At 42.5% G+C, this 26,221-nt stretch overlaps 1 protein-coding gene across 2 annotated transcripts in view; it reads right to left on the bottom strand.

The window, feature by feature from the left end:
- Nid2 (nidogen 2) overlaps positions 1–26,221 on the bottom strand; it is a 64,038-nt gene that overhangs the window by 22,109 nt on the left and 15,708 nt on the right. For both annotated transcript variants that reach the window (XM_050126962.1, XM_050126961.1), the window contains exons 4-8: positions 23,862–24,565; positions 15,237–15,386; positions 14,399–14,644; positions 9,005–9,205; positions 7,472–7,702 (exon numbers count right to left, since the gene is read on the bottom strand). In XM_050126962.1, the coding sequence (XP_049982919.1) occupies positions 7,472–7,702; positions 9,005–9,205; positions 14,399–14,644; positions 15,237–15,386; positions 23,862–24,565 (1,532 nt within the window). The remainder of the gene's footprint in view (positions 1–7,471; positions 7,703–9,004; positions 9,206–14,398; positions 14,645–15,236; positions 15,387–23,861; positions 24,566–26,221) is intronic.

The following is a 26,221-nucleotide window of genomic DNA, read 5'->3' as shown; positions in this document are numbered from 1 at the left end:
ACAGACCTATAAAGTCAAGTAAACATTTTCCTCCCCAAATTGCTTTCAGTCATTGTGTTTATCACAGCAATAGAAAGTAAACTGATACATATGACAAACTCCTTTACCCACTGAGTCATCTTGCTGGTCCCCAAAACTTCCTTTGTAAAGATAGAACCAAATAAATAGAAATGAATTCCCAATGCCTGTCTACACTTATTATATTTTTGGTCCTGTACCAAGCCTTTAACAACTGAGCCATCTCTCCAGTCCCCTACACTTCCTAATCTTGTGGATCCATCTCTAAGAAAGTTCTAGAGAGTGTCATGCAGTCGTCGTTGCCACTTGTTGAGCATCCCCTCCCAGGCAGTGGTCTACATCCAACCCACTAAATTCACACAAGGACAGGTGCAGACTGCAGACTATAGCAATAGCTATGAAAGCCAAGTAAGATCCTCAAGGTTATAGTGAGAAGTGGTAGAGTCGGAATAAGATAAAAACCCAAACAATCCCAGGCCAGGGTCCACGCCACCCACCACTCCGCTGCAGCTGTCACCAGAGGAACCTCAGAAAGTTTCCATCTAAGGCAAAGGCACAGACAACAGGGATGAGGTTCAGATGCACAGTGACTCCCAATTCCTCAGTGCAAAATCCAAATAAAATTATTTACATCTGCTGGATTTGCTTTTAACAATGCAACATAAAATATTTCCAAAGTTAGTGTTCCCACCGGCAGGCCTGGCCATCTCAAGGAATAGTTCCCTCCTTCCTCCTCCACGGGACAGCCCTTTTTCCCTGTCTGAAGTGTTTGCTTTACCTCAGTCTGTGGAGCTGTTGACTATTACAATACTCCATGCAAAATATAGTAACTGGGGCCTGTGCCTCTGAAGTCTGTGTCAGAACTCTGCCTCGGTGCAGGTTATTCCACCCCAGTATACGCTAAGTGCAACCAGCTCAATGGTTCTCTCACTGGTAGATGCCAGAATCCTAGCAGTGACAGACACACCGTAGCAGGACCTCTGCCTGCACTCAACACCAGGATTCCCTGTCACTTCTCTCTCATTCGTGACTCGCCAGCCACCTTCTACAGCCGGGACTTGTTCAAAGTAGTTGCTAGTTGTACCGAGTGCTTGTTGCTGCAGCCTGCTTCTGGGGCCGAGCTTCCTCCCAGGCCTTTGCGACTTTGTTTCCCTAGCACTCTCACCTTCCTGCTGCCCAAGTTAGATTTTTCTGGTTCTCTTTAATAGTCTGTTGTAAACTGTGGTGCCTTGACTGAGATAGCTCCGCCCATGGTAAACTCCTCCCACCCACACTATAACAAACAGCATGGTGGATTTCGACTGCAGAACATTCATTATCAGTTTCCCCAGCAGGACCTGAATATGAGATTGGCTGAGTTTGTCCTCAGTTCACCTCAGTGCTGGCAGAGGGAAGGGAATCGCTGACAAGAGTAGGACAGCTATCCTGGGAATGTCTCCTTCTCGACCTCTTGGCCCAGGGAGGAAAACCCAGCTTTAGTGAAGCAGTGCTCAGTTAACTTGGGCACACAGACAAGAGTTCCTGAAGTCAGTCTCCAGCCAAATTTTCACTAAGAACAGGGTCATATGAAGGACCCATGAAAGACAAGAACCCCATTCTCCCCACAAACATTTCCTCATGTTAAAATACATTCCAAAAGAAATAGTCATCTTCAAAATGCTTTGATTTATAAATGCTAATACTTAACCTTCTTATACAGCAGCCTTTTCCAACATTAAACTTTGACCACAGCATATTCCAGGAAAGATTCATAAGTGCGTATGTACATTAGAGTTTATCTCCCCGCTAGGCATTAAATAAAGCGAGAATTTTAGAAGCAGACCAGAGTTGACCTCCATTTTTTTGTTCGTTTGTTTATTTGAGACAGGGTTTCTCTCTAGCTTTGGTGCCTGTCCTGGAACTAGCACTTGTAGACCAGGCAGGCTGGCCTCGAACTCACAGAGATCCGCCTGCCTCTGCCTCCTGAGTGCTGGGATTAAAAGTGTGCGCCACCTGCACTCTTAAACTGCTGTACTTACATCAACACAAATATGTCCATAATCACAAGCAATACAGTTAGTAATATAATTCAGAATCCAGTGCAAAGGGAAAATGCACAGCCCGTTATTAAGAAAATTGACAAAAAAGAAAAAAACTTAAAAATCAGCTATTTCAGTGAGCCCTTCTGCACACAGCCACTAAGTGTGGCTTCCAGTAACATCTTGAGAAAACATTCCTAAAACCACTTTACTATTCATAATTTCTAAGTCCGCTGGCTCTCTCCTCTTGCAGTTAAGTCAAGGATATTCTTAAGCCATTCATATTTCACCCACTTAAACTAGAGACTCTCTGACAGGGGAGCTGGAACCCATTGACTCAATTAGAAAGGGAAGAATGGTTTCCTTAAAGGAGCCATCCCTGAACGGCTGAATTCACTGATGCGAATTCAATGGCCCTCTGCCCAAACATCTCCCCAAGTATCCCTGTTCTGTGACAACACCACAAACATACTACAAGGAACAGACAGCTGTGGCTGGAGGACAGCAAGGACTACAGCCTTCTCTTCTTCGCTAGGAAATCACACTAACTGTATCTGCACCTTGCAAAACCACACAGTGCCCACATTGCTGCAAGGTTATGGCTTAGCATGCTTTCCAGCCTGTCAGCAGTCCCTCTTCTTAGAAAAGCCTAAGACTTCAAATGCTCCTATGCAGTGACAGAGGAGGAAGAGGGTTTACTTCTGGTGCCTTGTGTGTGCTTTTCCATTGTTCCATTTCAGGAACAATGAATGGTACCTCTGTGGGTAAAACATGGTTCAGTCACAAAAGGTTGAACCCCACACTCCCATGAAATCTCCGACTATCCTATGAGGCTTCTGTGAGGCTGACAGAGCCCACATGCTGCAGCTGCATTGAGTGGTGCCCAGAGCCAGGGTTTGAGTCCCAGCCTGCTGCTTACCAGCTGCGTTTCTAACTGTCTTACCTCAACACCTCAAGTTTTACATCTATAAAGGGGTGATAACAATACAGTCCTGGTTGAGTAGAGGTTGCTATGGGGACTAGATAATTCATGTAAGGTACTAAGGACAATGCATGGTAATATACTATGCTATTTATTAAATATTATTTGCCTGGGTGAGAAAGAAGCTCATAAAACCAACTAACAACTGGTACTTTTTGCTGGCTTACTCTTCTTTTGCAAAAAGAGACCCAAAGATAAACTGTTTCCTTAAATGATTCCAAAGGACTCAATGGTATTGGTGGTTCATCCTCTAATACAGTGGTTTTCAACCTTGCTAATGCTGTGACCTTTTAATATAATTCCTCATCTGGTGGTTACCTCCAACCATAATATTATTTCATTGCTACTTCATAACGGTAATTTTGCTACTGTTACAAATCGTAATGTAAGTACCTGATATGCAGGATACTTGATATGTGACCCCTGTGGGGTGGAGAACTGCTACTCTAATGGTTCTTCTTATAGTCTTGATGCCTCCATCTGCAAGGGCAGATGTGGGGGGGGGGGCTGTGTTCCACAGGTGCTTTTCTCTCTCCTTATGAAATACAGTTGGGCTCTTCCTTCTTGATTTACAGGCTTTCTTTTGGGCCACCAACCAGCTCCCAAATCATGACACGGGGACTTCTTAGTTATTTATATAACAACAAGCTCAGCTTATTATCAGATATGCTCATTTCTTGCTAGCTTTTATAAGTTGTATTAACCCATTTCTCTTTATCTATGTTTGCCTTGAATCTTTTTACCTTCCATTTTTATGTCTTACTGTGTCTGACTGGCTGGCCACGGGCATCTCCTGCTCTTTCTCCTTCATTCTCTCCTCTTCTCTCGAGTCTAGATTTCTCCCACTTATTCTCTGTGTCCCGCCAGCCCCGCCTATCCCTCTATTGCCTAGCTATTTGCTATTCAGCTTTTTATTAGATCAATTAGGTGCCTGTGACAGGCAAAGTGACAGGCAAGACATCTTTACATAATTAAACAAATTCAGCATAGACAAAAACAAGACACCTTTGCATAATTAAACAAATGCAGCCTAAGCAAATGTAACACACCTTTACATAGGTAGAGTAATACTCCACATGAAAAAAAATCAAGTGGCATCTTCATGCACTTCATGCACATTGTAATATCATCTTTGACTGCCCAATGCTTAGATTGGCATCCTATTTCATCCTATATATTTGGACCAGTTTCCTATATCCAAAGCAACCAAACTAATAAACTCAGGCTCTTCCTTTCAACCAAGATCCCATCAGCTTCCTCTGTTGCTAACATATGGCTGAGCCAACACACCCATACTGGAGGCGTAAGGGGCCTTGATGACAACACAGATTTGCTCAGTCACCTCTCACAGATGCTGACTTTGGGCTCACAGTGTTAACAACAAACTGAGGGCAGGAGCCAGTCCCTGTATCTTCACATACCTCTTCTCCTAGGGGAAAGCAGGATGAATTGGTTTAGGGAATTCAATTATCACCTTGACTTTTTTGTCGACTCCCTTTGCAGGCCCATCCCAGCTTGCCTAGGACACGGTGTAGGAGGTTCTTCTGTTTATGTGTTGCTTTCATTGGTTCATGAATGAAGAAACTGCTTTGGGCCTGATAGGCCAGAATTTAGGTAGGTGGAGAAGACAGAACTGAAGGCTGGGAAGAAGGGCAGAGTGGGAGAAGCCATAGAAATCTGCCTGAGATGAATGCTGATTAGAATCTCCGGTAAGCCACAGCCATGTGGTGATACACAGATTAATGGAGATGGGTTAAACTAATATGTAAGAATTAACCAATAAGAACTTGGAGCTAACAGGCCAAGCAGTGTTTTAATTAATACAGTTTTCTGTGTGGTTATTTCTGGTGTAAGCTAGCCAGGTGGCCGGGACAAACAAGGTACCCTCTCCTTGTAACAAGGACATTTTTGTAAAACAGTCAGCTTTTGAGGAACAGGCAGGATTACCGAGAAATTGCTAAGAACAGTTTCCATAGCCTCATCACACAGATACCCTATCACTAATGTGCACTACCGTGGCAGCAGCCAGTAACTAATATCCATGGATTTCATGGGGAGTCACTCCAAAGGGCAGAGGAAGTCCCACTACAGAGAGCCTGCACACCATGCTCAGTTCTGCACTGTCTGGAACGTCAAGGAAATGGAATCAGCCTAGATGTCCATTAACAGATGAATGGATACAGAATATGTGGTTCATATACACAATGGACTTTTATTTAGTTACCAAGAAAACAGAAATTGTGACATTTGTAGAAAAATGGATCACTCTTATTCTCTCTTATTTAAAAAGCCTAGATTTTAATTTTTATATAGATGTGTATGTGGGAGGGGGTTGTGGATATAGGACATAAAAATAGAAGAGACAGAGAGTAACAGAATATATATTCATGAAAGGATGGGCTCCACTCTTATGGGGGCAAGGGGATAAGTGAGGGGTAGCAAGGTAGGGAGATAGGAAAGGGAAACAGAAAAAAAAATGCCATAATGAAACATACCTTGTATATTCATTTTTAAAAATAAACACAATTTTAAAGTGATAGGGCTTGGACTAGAGAGAAGACTCAGTGGTTAAAAGTCCACGCTGCTCTTCCAGAGGATTAGAGTTCAGTTCCTGCCACCCACATCAGTCAGCTGACAAGCTGCCGGAACTCCAGCTCCAGTGGATCTGATGCCTCTGGTGTCCGCAGGTACCTGCACGTGTGCATGCCCCTCTCTCCCCCACCCCACCCCCATGCACATCAGGGCTCGCTCTGCCTGCAAGCCTACAGGTTTTGAACATCACAAGCGTAAGAACACATACCCACGATCAGAGCCTGATGCACCATGACTTCACAACCTAAAATGGTCCTCCTCCTCCATCCATCCTCCTTTCTACCCAAATGCCTGGCAATCACTGCTCTTTATGCTGATTCTATAAGTCTACCTTCTCCAGTGTATCGGAGTTGCAATCACTGCCTATTGAGTGATTGCACATCTAAGGTTCTGTTTGCTCTACTGCTTTGACAGGCACAGAACATTGCTATCTGCACAGATAAACCTAAGGTAAACCAATGAAATGTAAACCACAGAGTTGCTTCTGCCAGTTTCCTTTAGGTGAGATGCAATCCTTATGACACAATCCACCCACTTGAAGGGCAAAACTAAACGATTTTCCCGACACTTAGAGCTGCACAACTACCATGATGGTTGATTACTAGGACATTTATTATCTTAGAAGAAACCCTACACTCTTAAGTGGCTTTGTTTATCCCCTCTTGTCCACGAACAACTGTTAGTCGACTTGGTATCTCTCTGGATTGGGACAGTCTATGTCCATGGAATCATGCATTGTGGCTTCTTTCACTTAGCACAGTGCTATCAAGTGCAACCCAAGCTGTAGGATGAATGAGTACTTCGTTTCTTTTAATGACTGAGTAATATTTTATTGTGTGGCTTTAGGACTATTTTGTATGCATTCACTGGTTGCATCTACCGGTTGGCTATTCTGAATAATGCTGCTGTGCTAGTATTATCATCACTGTCACAAAATGTAGAAAGAACAGACTTATTCTAGCTCAGGTTTTAGTCTACTGTCTGACTCCACTGCTTCTGATTGTGGTAAGGAAGACCATGACAACTGTAGTATGTGCCAGAGGCCATTCATGACTGTGGAATATAGGACAAGCTATAACCCATGAGGTTATGACCCCATGATCTACTTCTTCCAGCTGGTGCCCTTCTCCTAAAGTTTCTGGAACCTCCCGAATAGCATGGCCCTATGAAGACAAAGCCTTTAGTACATATAGGTTTAGGTCTTACATTTAGGTCTTTGGCCCACTTTGAGCTGGGTTTTGTTTATGCCTGAGGCAAGATAGGGGTCCCACTTCTTCATTCCTTTGCATTTGGAAAGTTGTTTCAACATCACCTGTTTAAAAGACTTATTTTCCCATTGAACTATTTTGATGTCTTTGTCAAAAAAAAAAAAAAAAATCTGAGGCTGGCTCATGGTAAAGGCCATGCTGAAAAAGTCTGGAAACATAAATCCAATCCCTAGAACTCATGTAAAAAGCAGAAGAGAATAGTTTCCATGAACTTGTTGTGAACACCAATGCATACATGGCACAATACACATACACTTACCCTATTATACACAATAATAACTAAAATTTGTGTTGAACTGACTGCAAACATGAGCATTTAACTTTTAGATTCTCACTTAAATTCCACTGATTTAAATCTCTATTCACATATCAGGGGAAAAGCCTGACTGGTACCACCCAGCCCCAGGTGCCATACTTCAGTTTCTGACATTTGGCAGCGGCTATGTTCTCGAAGTTCTACACTTGCCTGTCTACACAGGGCCATGCTTTATTGACTTTATATCTGGAATTCACAGAACTTTAATCGCACCAAAACTGTTTGATGGCTTCTAAGAAAGGATACGGTTTTTGCCCAACAAAAATAATATACATACCTTCCACCGGGCCAATCTGATTGGTCACAGCAAATCTCAGCACACCCTCATCCTCACTGTATAAAGCAAAAGCCCGGTCCACAGTCAGCTGCTGGATGGCAGGTATGGCCAAGTGTCTGGGGGCATGCCGGCATGCCTTATAAGTGATGTTCTGGTCTATGTGGTAGGACCATGTTTGGTTGATAGAACCAGAAGTGAGAGAGAAACTTCTGGAACTGGAAGAGGTCACAGCTGTAATGAACATTTTACAAGCAAACTGGTAAACTTTTAAAATACCAAAACCAGAAATATTCATATTAGAAGTATTTTTTTTCTACAGTTTTTCACCCCATTCCTGGAGCAGGTTCCACTGAGAACTTCCTGAGTTCTATAGGAAGCTTGGAAGGAAAGACCTAGAACCCCTTGAACCTGAGTGGAGACAAAGCCATACTACTGAGGAGGAGAAACAACAACTGCTACACAAAGAACAAGCATTATGATGTGCTGGTGTGTTGATAGCCACTGGTGTGCTGAGAGCTATCTACACACTACCTTGTAGTTGTGCAAGACAGGCACTGACAGTTTGTGCAGAGACCACAGAGTTCAGATGAACAGCCCAAGACGCGGGGCTTGGATGTGGTAGATCTGAGACACACTTCACAAAAGGAATACTCCAAATGCTCTGCCCTTTGGTTAGCTGGCAAGACACCAGCAGAGGAAAAAGTTGTTCCTCTCTGGCTGGGAGTCATGGCAGGATTGGCCCCAGTATATTCTGGTCACAGTCAGGGTCTATGTTCTAGACTTTTCCCTGTATCCAGCTCTCATGCTGGAAGCTAGGGGCCAGACCAAATTCAAGATGGCAACAGTGACCGCTGGGCATCTTGCATGAGGCTAGTACTGCATATAAATGTGTCAGGCTTTTGACATTGTGACACAACACTATCATCTACTAATGTGTTGGACTGTATTTATAGCTAGCTACTCTGGGACAGATGTAGCCTCCAGGCTGCAGGCTGGACACACATACAGCTTCTTACACCTTATGAAATTTACCAACTGTGTTAGGCAATCAGAAAAGATGTTTTTATTCTCATGCTAAAATAGAAGAAAGTAAGCTTTCTGTTGATTTTTTTCTCCATAGACTTTAAATGGCAAACCCAGGATGTGAATAAATTTTGTGTTGACTCCAAATCCCGGGTTCGTTTAATAGCACTGTAAAAGCATCTTTGTATTTAGTTCAAAGTAAACTAAAATCATCAGCTGAAACAGTTACAGGGCAATCATGAATCTTAATTGTTAATACAGTCCATGCCTGAGAGGGCAGTATTTTATCAGTTATTGCCACCAGAAAATAATGTGCGAAGATATTGACATCCTTATGTTCAGGACTCATTTCTCTGCTTGCCTACATGGTGAATACTTTCCAAAAAAACAAGAACAAAATTATATCAGTGTCACTTTGTGTTCCAGGACGTTTCTGTGTTTTAAGCCTTGTCACTATCTCGTTGAGGCAGATACCATGTCCACTTTACAGCTGTGGAAACTCACACATACCTGAGTCCCCGTGACGATAAAGCTCTTTGTATGGAGCAATGAGAACTGTGGAATTCGCCGGAATGAAGGGCACCTGACCCTCAATGTTGGTCTTAACGCTCAGATAGTTCTCTGGGTCAAGCCCCTCAGCAGTCTGAGTGATACGAACCCTCTCTTCTCCGGGGTAAAAAGTAACTTTCACGTCATGCACAAAAGTAGCACCTGCAGAAAACAAAAGCTCATCAAGTGGGTTTAAATAAATCATTCTGAGGATTGGCTGGGGCTTGGGTGGTAGACTACCTCCCTATCGTAGAAGAGGCATGGCTTCAAGCAGCTAGTCACTAGTGTGTATGTCCTCTTCTGGTCTCTGATGGAGACAGTACCTAAGGAGAGCATGCCAGCTTGTGCTCAGTCCTAGCTGCAGACCTCCTGTTCTCCCAAAGTTCTCGAATCCTCCTTTAGCCAATGGCCTTTAAGATTATTACACCTACTCTGTGAGTTCGAGGCCAGCATGGTCTACAAGAGCTAGTTCCAGGACAGGAACCAAAAGCTACAGAGAAACCCTGCCTCAAAAAAAAAAAAAAACAAACAACAAAAAAATTATTACACCTACTCCAATTTATTGTAATTGCCTTACAACAGGTAAGATCAGAAAAATTACAAGATGACTAATAATATTACCACTTAAGAATTTAATTATCATTTTGCTTATGCCATAGATGGTATTCTGCAAGGCTTATATGGTTTTCCTTATGCATCCATTTATTTAATTTTGGAAACTAGTTTTATTTTTAATATTACCTTGTTAAGAAAATGGTTTGATAACAGAGCCAAGAATGAGGCACTTTTAAAAATGATACAGTCTTTACAGACTAATAATGAACAGCTAGTTGGAAAACTTAACAATATGGAGAGGGATAGCATTAATTTGACAGACAAAATCCAGTCAATGTTGAAGGGTGCTGAGACATTATCTGAAAGAATTCATGCTGCTGAATTTAGTCTAAATCTATAAAAAGTTCTGATAGATTAATGGATAAGGTATCTCTCCATGAGGTTAATATGTACTCCATCAAAATTATGTCCAAAGATGAGATGTATCTTTACTGAACAAATTTCATACCTGGGAATCCTCAATAAGGGCATTAAAATGAAACACTGGCCAGGAGATTTAGACTTTGCAAAATGCAGTGGTAAAGAGATTTAAAAAGATTGAGGAAATCATCAAGACTGATGAGCAGGGACAGAAGGCACAAGGACAGGATCTGGCTTTAGTATGTGCTGGACTCCAGGGTGATTTTCCCAGAGTTTTAGCTGCCTATCCAGTAATTTCATCTGAGAAACCATCTGGCACAAAACACCCTAAGGTAGTCAAAAATATACATGGCAACCTATAAGTATGAGCAATCTAAAAGAAATTAAACAAGCAATAGTATCTTATGACCCACATTCGCCATTTGTTAGGGAAATGGTGAAAATGTGGGCTTCAAACAATAAGGCTACCCCACACGACTGACTTCAATAATCTCAGCTGTCCTAGAAGATGGACCTCAGCTGCTTTGAAAGTGTTATTGGTGAAAAGAGGCAAAAATTTTAGAACAACAGGGAAAAGTAAAAGGATTTGAGGTTTCACAAGATCAAATTCTTGGCAAGGGCCATTACTCTGATCCTCAGGACTAGGTTCTCTATAACAAACACACCTTGTCCCTGTGTAGCCCAGCAGCTTTCAATGTTTGGGACAGGATTCAGGAACCAAAAAGGAGAATTAAATCATATACTAGGGTTAAACAGGGCCAGAGAAAACCCTTTAGTGACTTTTTACAAAGATTAACTAAGGTTATACAAGTAGGTGTAACAGAGTCAGAAGCTAGATGAGTACTTATTAAATCTCTTGCTCTTAAAAATTCCAGCTTAGAATACAGAAAGATCCTTGGGCCTTTAAAGGTTAGATCAGCACCAATAGATGAATGGATCTTGCAAGCAATAAATGTTGAGACATTTGACTATAGTACTGAGGCTTGGGTAAGAGAAGCGATTTCCAATGGTATGAGGAGACACCAAGATGCCAAATGTCTTAATTGTGGTAGAATAGGACATCTGAGAAGGGATTGTAGACAAGAAATTCCTAGGAATAATGTCTCCTACGGAAATGACAAGAATAGCTGGTCTCAGCATTCTGGGATATGTAGGCGATGTGGCAAATGCTGACATTGGGCCAATAAATGTAGATCAGCAAAAGACAGACAAGGCAACCTGATACCATTGGAAAACTTTTTTTTGGGGGGGGACCTTTCACAGGCCCCCATGTCAAACATGGTCAAGTTATTCCCAGTCATGGTGGAGAACATGTTTCACCAGAAAAATTAAAAATCCATTGCCTACTGTAAAAAAAAACCATACTGTTCTGGATGACATGGAGGATGATTAGTGTGAGTTTACCCACACTAATATAATATAATATAATATAATATAATATAATATAATATAATATAATATAATATAATATTAGTGAGTAAGAGTGAATATTGTGAGTTACTATTTATGGACAATTTATATTGGTATAGATTCTTGTATATTGATATAAGTTCAAATTATATTTGTTTTATTGAATATGCTCCTATTTCTGTTTACAATATTTATAAAGTTATTTTAGAAATAACTATGCAAAGTTATTTTGCCAGATTGTACACAAGCATGTTTCTATCTCTGCTTAAGACATTTTGTATATTGATACAATTTTAGGATTTATCATATTGCATTATATATTTCTACCTCTGATCAAGATTCTTATACACTGTTTACATTTTGAGGTCATTGTCCTTATTTACTCCACAGTTGTTTAAAGACTGTTGAATATTCTAATATGAAGTCTTAGTCTTTAAGTTATATAGGTATTAAGTATTATAGGTCAGTAGTCATTCATGTTTGTCATACTTATAGTTGACTAATAGGTTCTTTAAATACAGAGAGATTTCTGAATAGATATGTGAACTTCAACCACTTCAAAGACCTGTAGAACATGGCATTTAAATAACTTAGGGTTCTGTTGACATCAGACATGATTGCTCCTGGCAGCACAAATCTATTCCTGAGAGAATGTTGAGCACTAAGGACACTTCACTTGGAGCTTGTTTTCTTCTTGGCAAAACTGGCCTTTGTGCAAGGAACTGCGCATGCCTCGACCACTGAGAAAATACATGATATCTGAACAGGACAAGCAGGATATAAGAAAAAAGACTGCTAAACCTTGCTAAGACAAGGTCAGATGGTTATGGAAATTTTCCTGCTTCAGAAAAGGGTCTGTCAGTTACTCTAGGCCTTAGCCAAAGTTGGTTGCTTCAACATTGCAAACGAGACTAAGCTGCTTGATTGCGCTTCCTGCCTACTCAAGAAATATTATTATCTTCCTTCTCAGGCTTTGGATAGGTGTGGAGATTAGATAGTCCTAGTTACCTTCTTCTTATGATCTAGCCAAGCCATTTCTAATACAAGACTTAAACTCCTTAGGATAGAATGATTATTAAAACATTTAGCATATATTCCTTGCTTAAAATTGTTTATGTTGGTTGTAATTCTATTTTTTATACTTGATATCATATCTGTTCTTAGTGTATATAGTTTTGTATTGGTTTTGGAACTCTCTTATTTAGACAAAAGAGGGAGGTAATGAGGAACCTTTAAGAGGTTGGACCTGGTTGGAGCATGACTTAGGGTACCAAAAATCATGATCTCACCCAGCTTAGCCTGTTCTTCCCATGCTCCATACCTTGATGTTGTACCCCCATTCCTGTTTCATGAGTTTTCCCTTTTAATAAAGAAAAAACTTAGAATACTCTATTCAGAGTTAGCTTGCCATTATTTGGTTTGCGTTTACCGCCATTTGACACTTTCAGCATCACTCAAAGAATTTCAATTGCCCCTGCCCTGTTTTCTTTATGGGAGATATTTTTTTTTTATATTTTGTAAGAGATAATGCAGGACTTTCTCAGCTTGCCAGGTTAGCAAATCCCACATAAACCAGGATATTCAGTGAATTTAAAATTCAGATAAATCATGAATACTTTGGTCACGTATATCCTATGTAATATATATGGGCATACTTATATTTTAAAACTTCATTTTTCCGAAATCCAAGTTTAACTTTGCATACTATATTTTAACTACTTTTGACACATGGTTTCATTTAAATCTTGAGTAAAGGAGACATACTATATATCCTTTAAATGGCAGCTGAGCCATGCAGCAAGAGGTGGGGAAAGAACTTGTCTCACAGTACAGGCCTTTGTGTGCAAGAAAGGAAATGCGTGTTGCTAGCAGGTATACGAGAAGCCACCCCCTCCCCCATGCTCCCTGCTGACATCTACTGAGGACTCATTGGCAAGTCACAGCTTCACCCTGGCCCTCTATGGTCTCACAGCCACCAGGTGATCTGTGTGCAGGTAAGTCTGGACAGTAGCGATCTCCCAGAGCCTTTAAACTCTTCCACTCATGACTTTTACTCTGCCTGGATATATATGTGTAAGATATGGACACATTTACAGATAAGAGGCCATAAAGAAATGTATTTTAAAGCAATGCTTTGGTATACATATAAATTTACCATTATTAAAAATGAAAGAAAGCTTGCATTTTACTGAGATGGACTTGCTTGTTCTATTCATTTTATATTTATTATTTAGCTCGTTATTTTATACAAAGAATTATCTCTTAGCTGAAGGAGAACAATTATCTTCAGTCTTTTCAGAGTCAACTGGCTTTGAGTTTGGAATCATTGATGCTGAAAATGTCACAGAAAGGCAGAAGTACGTTTAGGGACACCTCAGCAATTGTTGGAAAATGCACCCTAATCCTTACAACCTACAAATCATTGAGCAATTTTCAAGAATCGAAAGTCTGAAACGCAGACAACAGTTCTTTTTAAATCTAACATATTAACAGAGAATGATCCAAAGCTACATGAACTTGATACCTGCTTGCTAAGGGATGACAGTAGAAGACAAGAAAATGTTACCAGCCACTAAAGCAGCATGTGCAGAGCAGAAAGCTTTGTATGTACAGCAGGAATGCTGCAATTCAAAACCTCCGATGGACTGGAGTCTGAGCACAGGTGTCCCTTTTACAAACTGTGTGCATTGTGTGCTCAGAGACAAGGCTGCTTTGGAGTCACACCACAGGCAAGTGCTGTCGAAAACGCCTGTATTCACTGTGGGGGTTTATACATTTTTTTTGAGCAACCAGAAAACTTTTGAGCAAGTTCCACATTCAGTTACATGGCCTCTTCTGTAGCCATGACTCAACCTAAAAAGCTATGACCTATGTATGTCAAGGGTGTGTAGGAGAGTTAGGAAAAGATCTGTAGGTGTTCCACAGGTACCACTTTCGAATTCTCATTTGCCGAATTTGATCTCTACTCACCTGTGAGGCTGAAGCCATTCTCAGAGCCTGGCTTCTCCAAAGCAAAGAGCCAGCCAAACAGGCCTCCGATTGGGATGACAGGGAGAAGGGCCTGGGCTGCCAGCTGTGGGATGTGACTGATGGCTGTGTAGGCTCTGCCATCATTGCCCACGATGTAAGCATGGAGATCCACATCAGTGAAGTGCACAGGAGTGTCACCCACTCGGAGGTGGCCACTCACTTTCCCATTGACTCGGTGAGGCACTCCTGAAAGGCAAAGAGAATCTTCTCAGTTTTTGCCCTCATCAAGATCAGGACAGGTGTACAGAGATAAAAGAACTCCCCTGACTACATCTAATGATCATTCTTTGGAAAAATCACTTTAATATTATTATTATCATTATTGATGTTAGTTTTCTTGAAATAAGATCTCTATGCATGCTCACTATGAAATCCAGGCTAGCATTCAACTCTCAACCCTCCTGCATCAGCCTCCTTCCCGAGTGTTAGGATTATGGGCATGTACTGCCATATCTAGCTTAACAATAACCTTTGACGATGCTCTAACCAATCAACTACTCACTTAATGACTCAGCCTGTCTGCAATATCTCCTATCCTCCTTCTTTTCCCTCCCCTGTAGCTCTACAGAGTCAGGAATGGGCAAGTGGAATCATTTCTAGTTAATTCTCAAATTGAGAATAAATAAATATATAAATAAGTATTTGTTATTTAGGCATCCAATCATTAACGCTATGATTCACATAGTGCAGACATAAGGATTACCAATCACAGCCCACGGTAACTAGAAACAGGCAAGTGGTGACACTATTCACACAGCAGCCCCGGTTTGTCAATCACCTTCTGGCAGACAGTGCTTCCCATCTCCATAAAACCTGGACTGGCAGTAGCAGCAGAAGCCAGTGGCATAGTCGGTACAGAAGGCATGCTGGGAGCACTGGCCATGGCTGTGTTCACAGGTTTCGCTGTTGGCACTATTATACGTGAAGACTGCAACATTAAACAAACAAGCATTAGAAAGGCCAAAGGACTCCAGCATTGTCACCACTAAACTGCAAAGACACCACATCTGCTCTGCAAAGTCAGCTTGGACTCTAGTAAACAAATAGGATTTGATGCCGAGGGTACAGGAATAACATGCAGCCTGGGGGATTAACTTGCTTTATATTTTCTGGCAAGAATCTCAGGTCATCGCTGCCAACTGGGTCTTATTACAACACGGGTGAGCTTGGCTGAGAGCAGTCGTGAAGGCAAACCATTCTTGCAGATGAGAGTGTGCTTTATGAAATCACCATTTGATTAGTAAAGGAAAATGACCAAACACTAGCAATTTTGTATGATTTGACAATGATTTGTATGATTTGAGCAATAATCTTCAGGGAGCTAAGATCCAGGGTTTACAGCTAACTCTTAAGGAACCCGAATGTAAAGGATGCACAAACACTTGCCTTCACATGCGGAAGAGTGGGGGGGGGGAGAGAACAAGGAACAGGGTTAAGGAGCTTTTGTCATTTCGAACACGAGTATGATTTCCATGCAGCAGAAACAAAGTAGGCTATAGTCATAGATGCTCTACAAAGCCACAGTAAACCAGAGGAAGCTTGATGTTCCAGGGATTGTTGTCCAAACTTCCCACATACTCTACCTATTACAGAGAGATATTTGTGCGAGAGAGATAAGGGAAGGAGGGAGGAACATAAGAAAGAGAGGAACCTGGAGCCAATGTCACCATGTCATTGTTTATAAAAGAAATGGCCAAAGTGTTCCTTGAAATTGGGGCACAGTTTTTTTTTCTTGGTTTTTTGAGACAGCTATCAAGCCTATCCTGGAACTAGCTCTTGTAGACCAGGCTGGCCTCGAACTCACAGGGATCCTCCTGCCTCTGCCTCCTGAGTGCTGGGATTGAAGGCGTGCACCACCACCTCCCAGTTTGATAAATTCTTTTTACCAGGATGCTGAGCGATGTACCAATTCTAAGTATGGCCACCAGGAGGCAGGGTGGCTGGCTGTGGCTGTGCATGCTATACCTCCCAGCCACTGGAGTCAGAAGGCTAGAGAGAGATACCAAGAGATTTCAGATAAAGCAGGAAGGGCAAAATTTCTAGTGCATTCTAGCCACTGGTGCTGAAAGTACCAGTTCTGGCTATTCATAGGAAAAAAACAGACTGTGGTGGCCTTCCAGGAATAAGTCTGAAAATAAGGAATGGGTGGAAGGAATCAAAAATTCAATATTTACTTAAGAGTATTCCAGGTGAGACAATGAAAAGATCTAGCTCCCCATGTGTAACCGGCATAACCACTTACATCAGCAAACACAAGGATAAGAGAGATAAAATTCAAGCTGGCTTGATATAGACTAGGCACTCTCCCGCCAGCTTTAACATCAACACTCCATCTGCACCAGATCCCTGGCTACCAAGTGCCATTTTCATCTGTTTTCCAGAGAAAGAAATGGAAACAAAGAGGACTAAGGTGACTCACCTGAAGTCACAAGGGCTGTGAGCAGCTGGGACGGAACTCTGAAGGCTCTGGGTCCTTACTACTCCCCAGTGGGACCCAACTAAGGCTAAGGGTGGGATTGGATGCTTACAGCATGTTGAGAAAAACACACAGGTAAGAAGAGGTGAAAGGGACTGGAGATGGCTCAGCAGTGAGGAACAGTAAGGACCGGAGTTCAGTTCCCAGCATTCAGCCTGGGTGACAACTCCAGCCGCACAGGATCTTATGCCCACTTCTGGACTCTTTGGGCATCCACACCCACGTGCACATCCCCAAGCCCAGACAGTTACTGAGAAACACTGAGAGTAGCGCAAGCATTCCTTTTGCAGTTAAAGCATCCACGAGAAGCTGCAGTTTGAGGGGGTCATCGGGTCAGAACACCTTAGTTAAAGGGAAAGTTGGTGAGGAGCTGAAGAATGGAGTCAGTGACCTGTCTGAGAAATTACAGCTTTATAAAAACGGAAAATTAGGCATAACTCAACTTCTTTGACAAGAAAAACTGTTTTTGCATAACTTTCTTTTAATCAACAAAATTCACTGCAGGGGGAAAAGGGGAAGAATGGATTGTGACAAGATAGCATGCCTTTTCTACGTAGAAAACTACTTATTGTTATCAGTGGTTTAGGAGTGAGGAGTGTGTGTGTGTGGAGGGTTTGGGACATGGATCCCAGGGTCTCGTGTATACACTGAGCATGAACTTTCTCACTACGTCACGCCTCTCTCTCAACAAAAATCAGGGTAAGTAAAAAGATGTTAGTGTAACGCGAGTGTGTCAAAGAACAAAGTTTCCCCTGCTCAAGCTGCTGCTCATGTAAAGAGGTGTGCTCCTGAACCAGCACAGGTGGAGCTTCGGAAGGTCACAAGCTGGGTCATCGTCAGTCCCTTTGGGAAACCACAGGCAGGCGCCATCTGCACTCCTTCACCTAAGAATTCTCCATGGTGTGTGGCAATGTAAGCATCCTGCGGAGCCATTTTCAGTTATGGCCGATCAAAAGAAAACCCATTTCCACTCATGGTTTGGCTTGCAAGTTAAGTAAGCAATGGATGGGTTTGTGCTGTATCCCTGCTGTTTGTTATTTTGTGAAGACTTATAGCCCCAGTCATTCTAAGCCTCATCAGGAGGTGAAGAGGGAACTAGAGATTCTGGGAGAGCTAGGTTAATTTAACTAAAACTCTAGGTGTGATCATAGCGTGAGTCGCAGCTCCTGATGAAGAACTCACAGGAGACTACACGCAAAAGGGTTGTTTTAATATTCATTTATGTATTAGAAAGGTGAGAGTGTGTGTGGTGGACAGAGAACAACCCATGGGAATCAGCTCTCTCTACCACATGGGTCCAGGGGTCAAATTCAGGTCATCAGGCATGGTGTCCATCTCTCAGGTCCCAGACAAGGGTTCTAAAGTTAACGAGAAACCAGAATAGAAAAAAGCTTCCTTACAAAAGCTATGAGAAGACTAAAACCACAAGTACAATGGGTCAAGTACTTATTGGTAAGCTGACCTGAGACTCTCCTCAGATTTTTATGAAAATTTGTTTTTTGAGAATGGAACTTGAACCAAGCACACACCCTCTTCAGTCACATGCAACCCCAAACTCAGGAAGATTCACTTCACTTATACCCTCTTCCACATCCACATGCACTTGCACACTCAACACCTAATATGGAAATGTGCTGGTGATAGCAAACATCTCACACAATGTTCTTCCTTTCTTTTATCCACCAGTTAAATAAGTATTTACTAAACACTCTCCCCGAGCCATGAATCCAGAAGTCAAGCAAACAGCTGCTTTGGAGCTTGCATTCTGCTGGGCAGCAGCCAATAAACAAACATGGCTGACTTCAGTGAGCTGGGACCTTGGTAGGAAAAGGTGCTAAGGAAGAGCAGCGGAAAGAAGTGATCTAGGAGACTGGTCCAGGAGACGCCGGAGGCAGAACCAACAGGGTCCTACTGATGAATGTGAGGTGCAAGAAAGGGGAGAGAGTGCAACATGAGTCAGTGTGGGAAACCGGGAGCTGCGCTCAGAGCTCAGATGACTGCAGCTTTGACAGCTGCTGAGGGTTGCTTGGGGAAACCCATCTCCACCCTGACAGCATTGGCCACCCGCAGCATTGCACCATCTACCCCTTACAGCGAGGGTTAGTACATTAGAAACACTGAGGTAATTGTTAAAAAGACGAATTCTGAGGCCCACCTTAAACCCACCAATTCCTTCCCAACTCTCCATGGGATTGAATTAATGCTTCAGCCTCCACCAACTACAGATGATTAAAATGCTATGCCGCTGAATCTAGGTGGGCAGTGGGCAGAGGCTGCCGGGTTTAAATAATATCCATTTGTCATAGACTTGCCGTCTGAGGTTGGATAATGGCAAAGGCAGCTTAGTGTTAGGGATGTTTAAGTCTCACTTTTTTTCTCCACTTAACTAAAACAACAACAACAACAACAAAAAACCCAAAAACAATAAAATAAAACAAAATAAACCTTTCTCATATCCTTTAACAGAAAAAAAAATGGAGTGGGGATATCTAAGAGAATGAAGCAGGGACTCTGCCAGAGCACTTGAATCTTATCCTAATTGGGAATTTTTAACAAAAATAGAAATTTCTCCTCTTTACTTGTTCCGATCCATCTTTCCCCAGAAAGGTTTAAGCACTTGTCTTCAGTCCTTGGCTTGCCTGCCCTCCTTACAGAGGACAGCCTCGGGAGAGGAGGTCCCACAGTGCACATCATAGAGGACACAGGGTTTCCCGAGCCTATCCCAAAGCAGCTGGGCACACTTTTATCTTTAAAAACACCTTAAGAACCAGAATCAACGTTTTCACTACAGAACAGATCTTTTCCCCCCAGATTTCCTCACCCCCCCAGAATGACAGACTATTCAGGAACAGCACATCCTCTTTTGCAGCAGCTGTGGCAAGCACTCCCTTCCGGTCTCCACATCAATAAGTATATACAGAGCTTGTGACGATGTCGGTGGCAAACTGCCTCTAAGACTTTGTTGTGGCTGCTAACATCAGCTCAGCTATCAGGACACTAATAGGCTCCCTCTCACCTTCTGGACAAGGGACAGGACCCATCAAGGAATCTCTACACACAGGTGTTCTGAGAGGTATGGGAGCCTCTACTCACAGACTGTCTTGGCAACCTGGAGGTAGCCATGAGGTGAGGCTTTGGGGCCTGGTGAGCTGGGTTGAGTTTAGAGACTGCTAGAATTTCTTCAAGAATGAACCTCCAGTGAGCCATACGCTTGAGTAACCCACCCTGAAGGTCAGAAAGAGAGAGGAAGTTGGGCTCTTCCAGGATGACTGACTTCCAAACAGAAAGAACAAAACTCCTGCGTGGGGCAGAATACACAAGGCATCCGGAGCCTAGGTGCCCTCCCTTCTAGTTCGTATTGTCACCTGAGATCATACCCAGGTTCTTACAGAAGAACCTCAACAGGTTCAAGAGCATTAAAACCCCTTACCAGCCTCACTGCCTGTTCCTCACAGTACAGGCAGTCGGATCCCTGTTAGCTTCACTGACAAATCTTATCTCACTTCATCCCCGGCTCCATCTCCACTTCTGTACCCATCTTTCCAGAATGTTCTCAAAATCCCACCTTCTCTGGCCTCAGGCTCAGATCCCCACAACCTACTTCAAGCATCCCCTCCTTCAGTAAGACTTCCCTGGTTGCAGCCACAAACACAGATGTAACCCCTCCGCGGAATCCCTGACGCTGCTGCAATGTCTGTCTTGTACTCAGAGAGACAGTATCTATTTCCAGCCTTCAAAACGAGAAGGCTGACACTAACTCACTCCAGTCAACCCTGAGCATCAACCATGACAATGCAATCTAAAGTCTCTTCTTAGAGAAGCAGCAGGCACAATGCATCTCAAGCAATCTTCCCCCATGGTTCCCACACAGAGTAAAGCATATGGGTGCTTGGGTAATTTCTTGGCATGACAACAAACTACTGTTAAATACAAGTCACCTCAGAGAAAGGATGCTCACACATTCTCTGTATTGCTGGCTCTATGATCTATGAAATCAAAGAAGCAAAAGATACAAGGCCAGAACCTGAATGCGCCTGATGCAGATGTAAAAATTTGAAAAGAATCTAGAATTCTGAATTTAAAAAAGTAGTCTATAGGTGGCCAAGCATATCAGTTCACAACAGCATCCCAGACCTAAGGAGACAAAGGCAGGAGGATGTTTGTGAGTTTAAGGCCAGGCTGGTTGACATACAAGTTCCAAGCAACCTGGGGTTACAGCGTGAGACCCTATCTCAAAAGTAAACAAAGACAGTCAGCCAGGCAGACATATAAGAATATAGGTAGATAGATATATTGCTAATCTATAGGACTGGGGAAATGGTTTAATCAGGAAAGTATTTTCCTTGTAAACATTAGGACCCAAGGTTAATTTCCAGGACCCCTGTTACAAAAACAAAACAGAGAGGCAGTTCCCTAGGGCTTCCTGGCCACCAGTCTAGATGATGTGTTAAGTTCCAGGCCAGCAAGGGCCAGTGTTGATGCACTCCTGAGAATGACACACATTCAAGGTTGTCCTCCATCCTCGACACACTTGCAAACATATGCACCTGTGCACACATGTGCGTCCTATTGAAAGCAACACTAAAAAGAAAGATTTCCTGGGCCTTTAACAAAATCCTAATTCCCTGGTTCAGCAAACTGAATGCTACACACTTAAAGGGGATGCTAAAATTTATTGGGAATGGTGTTTTCTGAAGGGTCTGACAGTGTCTTTCCTCCAAGTACATAACAGAGCTGCAGGGAGCTTGAGACCATCCACCACCAAGATCCATGGACTTTTTACTCCAGAGCTGCTTCTTGCCAGGTCTCAGTGACCCTCATGTCACCAGCGTTCCAGAGTTAGCCCCACAGTTGCCAGATAAATCTGGGATGCTAGGGCTTCCTTTCAAACAAATAATAATAATCACATGCTTCTATACTTCACACAGTTCACAACATTTTCTTTTTAAGTGTTAAGTTTCCACACATATGAACACACATTTTTGAAATGAAATTTAAAAGATTTTTTCCTCTAAGATTTAAATACTTCTAATTAGACATTCTTCCCCTGAATGCATCTTCCATAAATGTTCTGTCATTTAAGATGTCAACAGTTGGCTACATTTGGCAGCTGGTAAACAGCACAGTTCATGCCCCTCCTGGGTTCCCAACAGCCAGTTCCATTTCAGGCCCTCCTGAGGAGCCACGGCCAACCTTTGACATTGTGACTCACTGTTATCTACAAAGTTCTCATTTTGAGAACCACAACTGAGTTTCAAAAGAAGAGAAACCTCAAATGTTTGCAGTTTTGTGTTGGGCCATATCACTTACACCTCGGGAGCAGGCGCGGCTTTTCAGTAACTGTGCGCTCTTTTTGGGCCAGGAGAACCTGCCTCCAACAAAGGCCATGCAGAAACACATCTGCACAACAAAATCCCTTTGAGAAAACCTTTGATTCATTCATATCTGTAAGTCCCTTTAGGCAGAAAGAAGTAACACGGAAACTTTTGGAGACTGTTAGAAGGATCTGTAAATTCTAGAACCTTCAAAAAATCTATGTTTTTGGATTTACAGAAGTCTGTAAATCAGAAAAGTCAGAAATTGCCTGACTCCATCATGGAGAAGGGAATCAGGGCCAGAAACTTTTTAATACGTCCTTTTTTCTGTTTTCACTTTTTCTGTTTTCCATCCTGTTGTCCATTCTTCACCTGTCCTCCATCCTACTTCCGATGTCTTAAATCCTCAAAAATTATAACGTCAGCCACTATTTTCTTTAAAGAACTAAGGTAGGCACTGAGAACTTCACATATATCTACATCAAATCCTGGCAATTTATCTACAAGAAATCAGAGGCTTAGGGGTGAAATAAGTTGCCTCAGTATAGCCAAGATTCAAAAATTACATCAGGTCTCTTCCACTAACTATCACTTAACGCTCTGTTAAACACAAAGTGGTTTTCTTTCTTCATGAAATAGTTCTCCAAACAACATCCTGGAAAAAAAATGTCCTAGCAGCACCCAGAAGGCCCCCTTTGTTAGGTTAGTATGTTTTTGTCAAAACATTGGTGGAACAACCGAAAAGGTGAAACATAATGGAGAAAGCTGTCACCTTTGACCCTTTCCTCCCGGCAAAGAACAGGACCGAAACAAGAGGGATGAGCCCAGGGCCAGTTTCCCAGTTCATCAGTGTGGGTGAAGTGCTGTCCCCTCTGGGCATTTCCCACCTCCCTCCAGCTCTGGCCAGTGAGTCGTGCAATGAGAACAGGGCTCAGGGAGGCAAAGGCCACAGCCGAAGGGGCCAGAACCAAAAAAAAGAAAAAAATAAAACAAACAAACAAACAAACAAACAAAAAAATCCAGCAGACACAGGTGTCTACCATGTCCTCCCCATGGGCTCTTCAGCATGTTTGTCAAACCTGCACAATTCACCATGGTCAAGGCCAAATGGCCTAGTCCTCCACCCTTTATCGCCTACTAAGCCTCCAAATGGTTCACCTTCCCTGAACTTGCAAACTAAAATATTTCATTACACTTGAGAGGACAGCCGGCACAGCGGCCCAGTTCTTTCCCCACTCCATGAGGCTTAACTTTTAGAACACATTATTAATGATCAGGAGACTCCAAGAAGAACTCTTTTGCCAAGATTTTCTTGGAAGAGGGAATTTATCTCCTTAAACACAAGGAGAAAAAAATCAGTTCCATCTTCTTGCTAAATTTTTCACCTATTCACTTAGGAGAAAAACCACAACTCTATTTTAGTTTTGTTTTGGAAAAGGTCTCACTCTATAATCCAGGGTGGCCTAGAATTCTCTATATAGCTCAGGCTGGCCCTCAGTCTCAGCCTCCCCTGTGCTGGGATTACCATATGTGAGTGACCACATCGAGCTTGACAATTCTACATTTTTTTTTAAACGAAAACTTCAAACATTCGGTTTTCCAATGCACTTACCCTGATCATTAGAACCAAGCCGGTCCTCCACTCCTACCACATACCTCCCTCCAAGGGTAGGCACATGACCAGACACTGGGTAATCTGGAAGGACTTCTTCCAGAGGAGGGACAGGAACATCCGGCCCTGCATCGGGGTAGGGCTTACTGCTTCTGTTCCCAAGATCTTCCTTGCCTGGATTCAGGAAAGCTGCATCTGCCTTCACAGGAGCCAGGGTTCTGGTACCCATATGATCCAAAAGCTTCACTGGGTCCTTGAAATCCAGGACCTCTACCTCTCCCACAGATGCTCCCTGTTTGGTCTGAAGGTCCAAGGAAACTGATTCTGTTTCCCAATAGGGTGACCAGTCACCACGGCGTGGCAAAGGAGAAGCCTGACCAGGATCTGGAGACAAGGTCCCACTCTTGACAGGGCCTGGATCAGACTTTGAATTGAATGATACATCAATTCTGCTGTGGCCATCCAAAGCCTCCCCTGGTTCAACTGGTGGGTATTCAATGTCCTCTTCATTCTCATCGTAGTAATCAAAATTGTCCTCAGAATAGCTCTCCAGGGCTGCAGCTTGGCTGAAGGAGTGTTCCAGAGAAGCTGAAGAGTGGGCTGCAGAAAGGTCGCCTTCAACTGTTGCTGGCCTGACATTGTCCAGGGGAACCCTGCTGCCGATATGAAAAGCCCATGCTCCAGGAATCCCCAGGTTACTTAGTCTAAGAACAAAGGAAAGAGCTGATTGTGACACATCCACTCACTCACCCTCCTTCACAGTTCATTTTGAAACCAAGACTATAAAGACAAAAGTGAGATTTTTCCCTAATGTATGTCAGACAGAAACGAACTTTCTAGGTAAGTAACTAAAACATGATACTGGAATTTTGATATAAGTTGCTTTTTGTTCGGCATCATGCATGCAACTCTAAACTATCATATAAATCTGCTCTACAACCAAAAACCAAATGTTTTATCTAAAATCTGGCTATCTGAAAACAAACAGGAAAAGCAAGAATATTTTATGCTTTCTCTACTTGAATGAAAACTTAAAAGATATCCTAAATCACTTAAGTGTAAGCTTCTCCAACCACTTAAACAATATCGATTCCTATGTTTTGGCCCAGCCTGCACCAAGTGCTTAACACTGTGCTCTGCAAGTCTTCACTGTGTTCTGAAAGTCAGAGGTAGTTGCTATGCCCAGTTTTACTGAGGAAAACTTACATAGCTTTAGAGAGACTAAGTAATCTTAAAATCATACATCTAATAGCTGGCAGACTGTTAACTACAAAGCCTGCGTTCCAAACATCTAAGTTAAATTACATTGGAAACCTATATCTGGTGGATAAGAAGAAGTTATTCATAAGAACTAATCTACTAATGATAGAGGATGATACAGGAGTGTTTTTTTAAGTCTAAGTCTAGCTCAATAAGTGAAATGTATTTATCAAAATGAGTTACAATTTATCCAGTAGAGAGGACTATGAACCTTCTCATATTCCAAGAAATCATTTCTCTTTTGTCAGAGGAGTTTCACCAGCTAGCCCAAGCTGGACTCAAACTTGAGATCTTCCACTGGGATTATGAGTACACGGCATCCTTGCCTGCTCATGGGGACAGGGTGAAGAGGGCAGCTGCCTGTGAGACTCCTTTTGGTTTTTGTTTTGTTTTGTTTTGTTTTTAGAGAGAGGGTTTCTCTGTGGCTTTGGAGCCTGTCCTGGAACTAGCTCTTGTAGACCAGGCTGGTCTCAAACTCACAGAGATCCGCCTGCCTCTGCCTCCCGAGTGCTGGGATTAAAGGCGTGTGCCACCCAAAGAGAAAGCTGGAGTAAGTTTGAATTATCCAGTTACATTAGTGCCGTGTTTGCCCAGAGCTCTCCCATGCCACAAAACATCCTCAAAAATGAACAATGAGCAGTAAGAATGAACAGCTAATAAGAAAATTAAAAATTCACTAAATTGCACAAGAGATCTTTGTCCTTTTGGGCAGGTATTCATCACTCTAATCTAGATTTCTACAGCAGTAATGTTTGGTACAGTTTGAGACTTTTTTTACTTCTGTGTCTTTTCATCCCGTGCCCAAGTGCACATATGTTGTTACTGCTGTGCTGATTGTTTATTGCCAGCTTGATGCAAACCTAGCCATATCTGAGAAGAGGAAACTTCGATTAAGGACTCCCCTCAATCACACTGGCCTGTAGGAAAGTCTGCGGGACATTTTCTTGGTTAATGACTGATGAGGGTAATCACTGTGGGGGACCACCCTAGGGAACCAACTTGAGCTATATATAGCAGGCTGAACAAGATATGGGAACCAAGCCAATGGTGATGTTTTTCCATAGGTTCTGCTTCAGTTCCTGTCTCGCTCCAGGTCCCTG

The sequence above is a fragment of the Alexandromys fortis genome, unplaced genomic scaffold (assembly GCF_014885135.2).
Source record: "Alexandromys fortis isolate MF-2015 unplaced genomic scaffold, M_Fortis_MF-2015_v1.1 scaffold_233, whole genome shotgun sequence".
NCBI lineage: Eukaryota > Metazoa > Chordata > Mammalia > Rodentia > Cricetidae > Alexandromys > Alexandromys fortis.
Note: the sequence above shows the minus strand (reverse complement) of the source record. Positions and strands in the feature narration are given on the sequence as shown.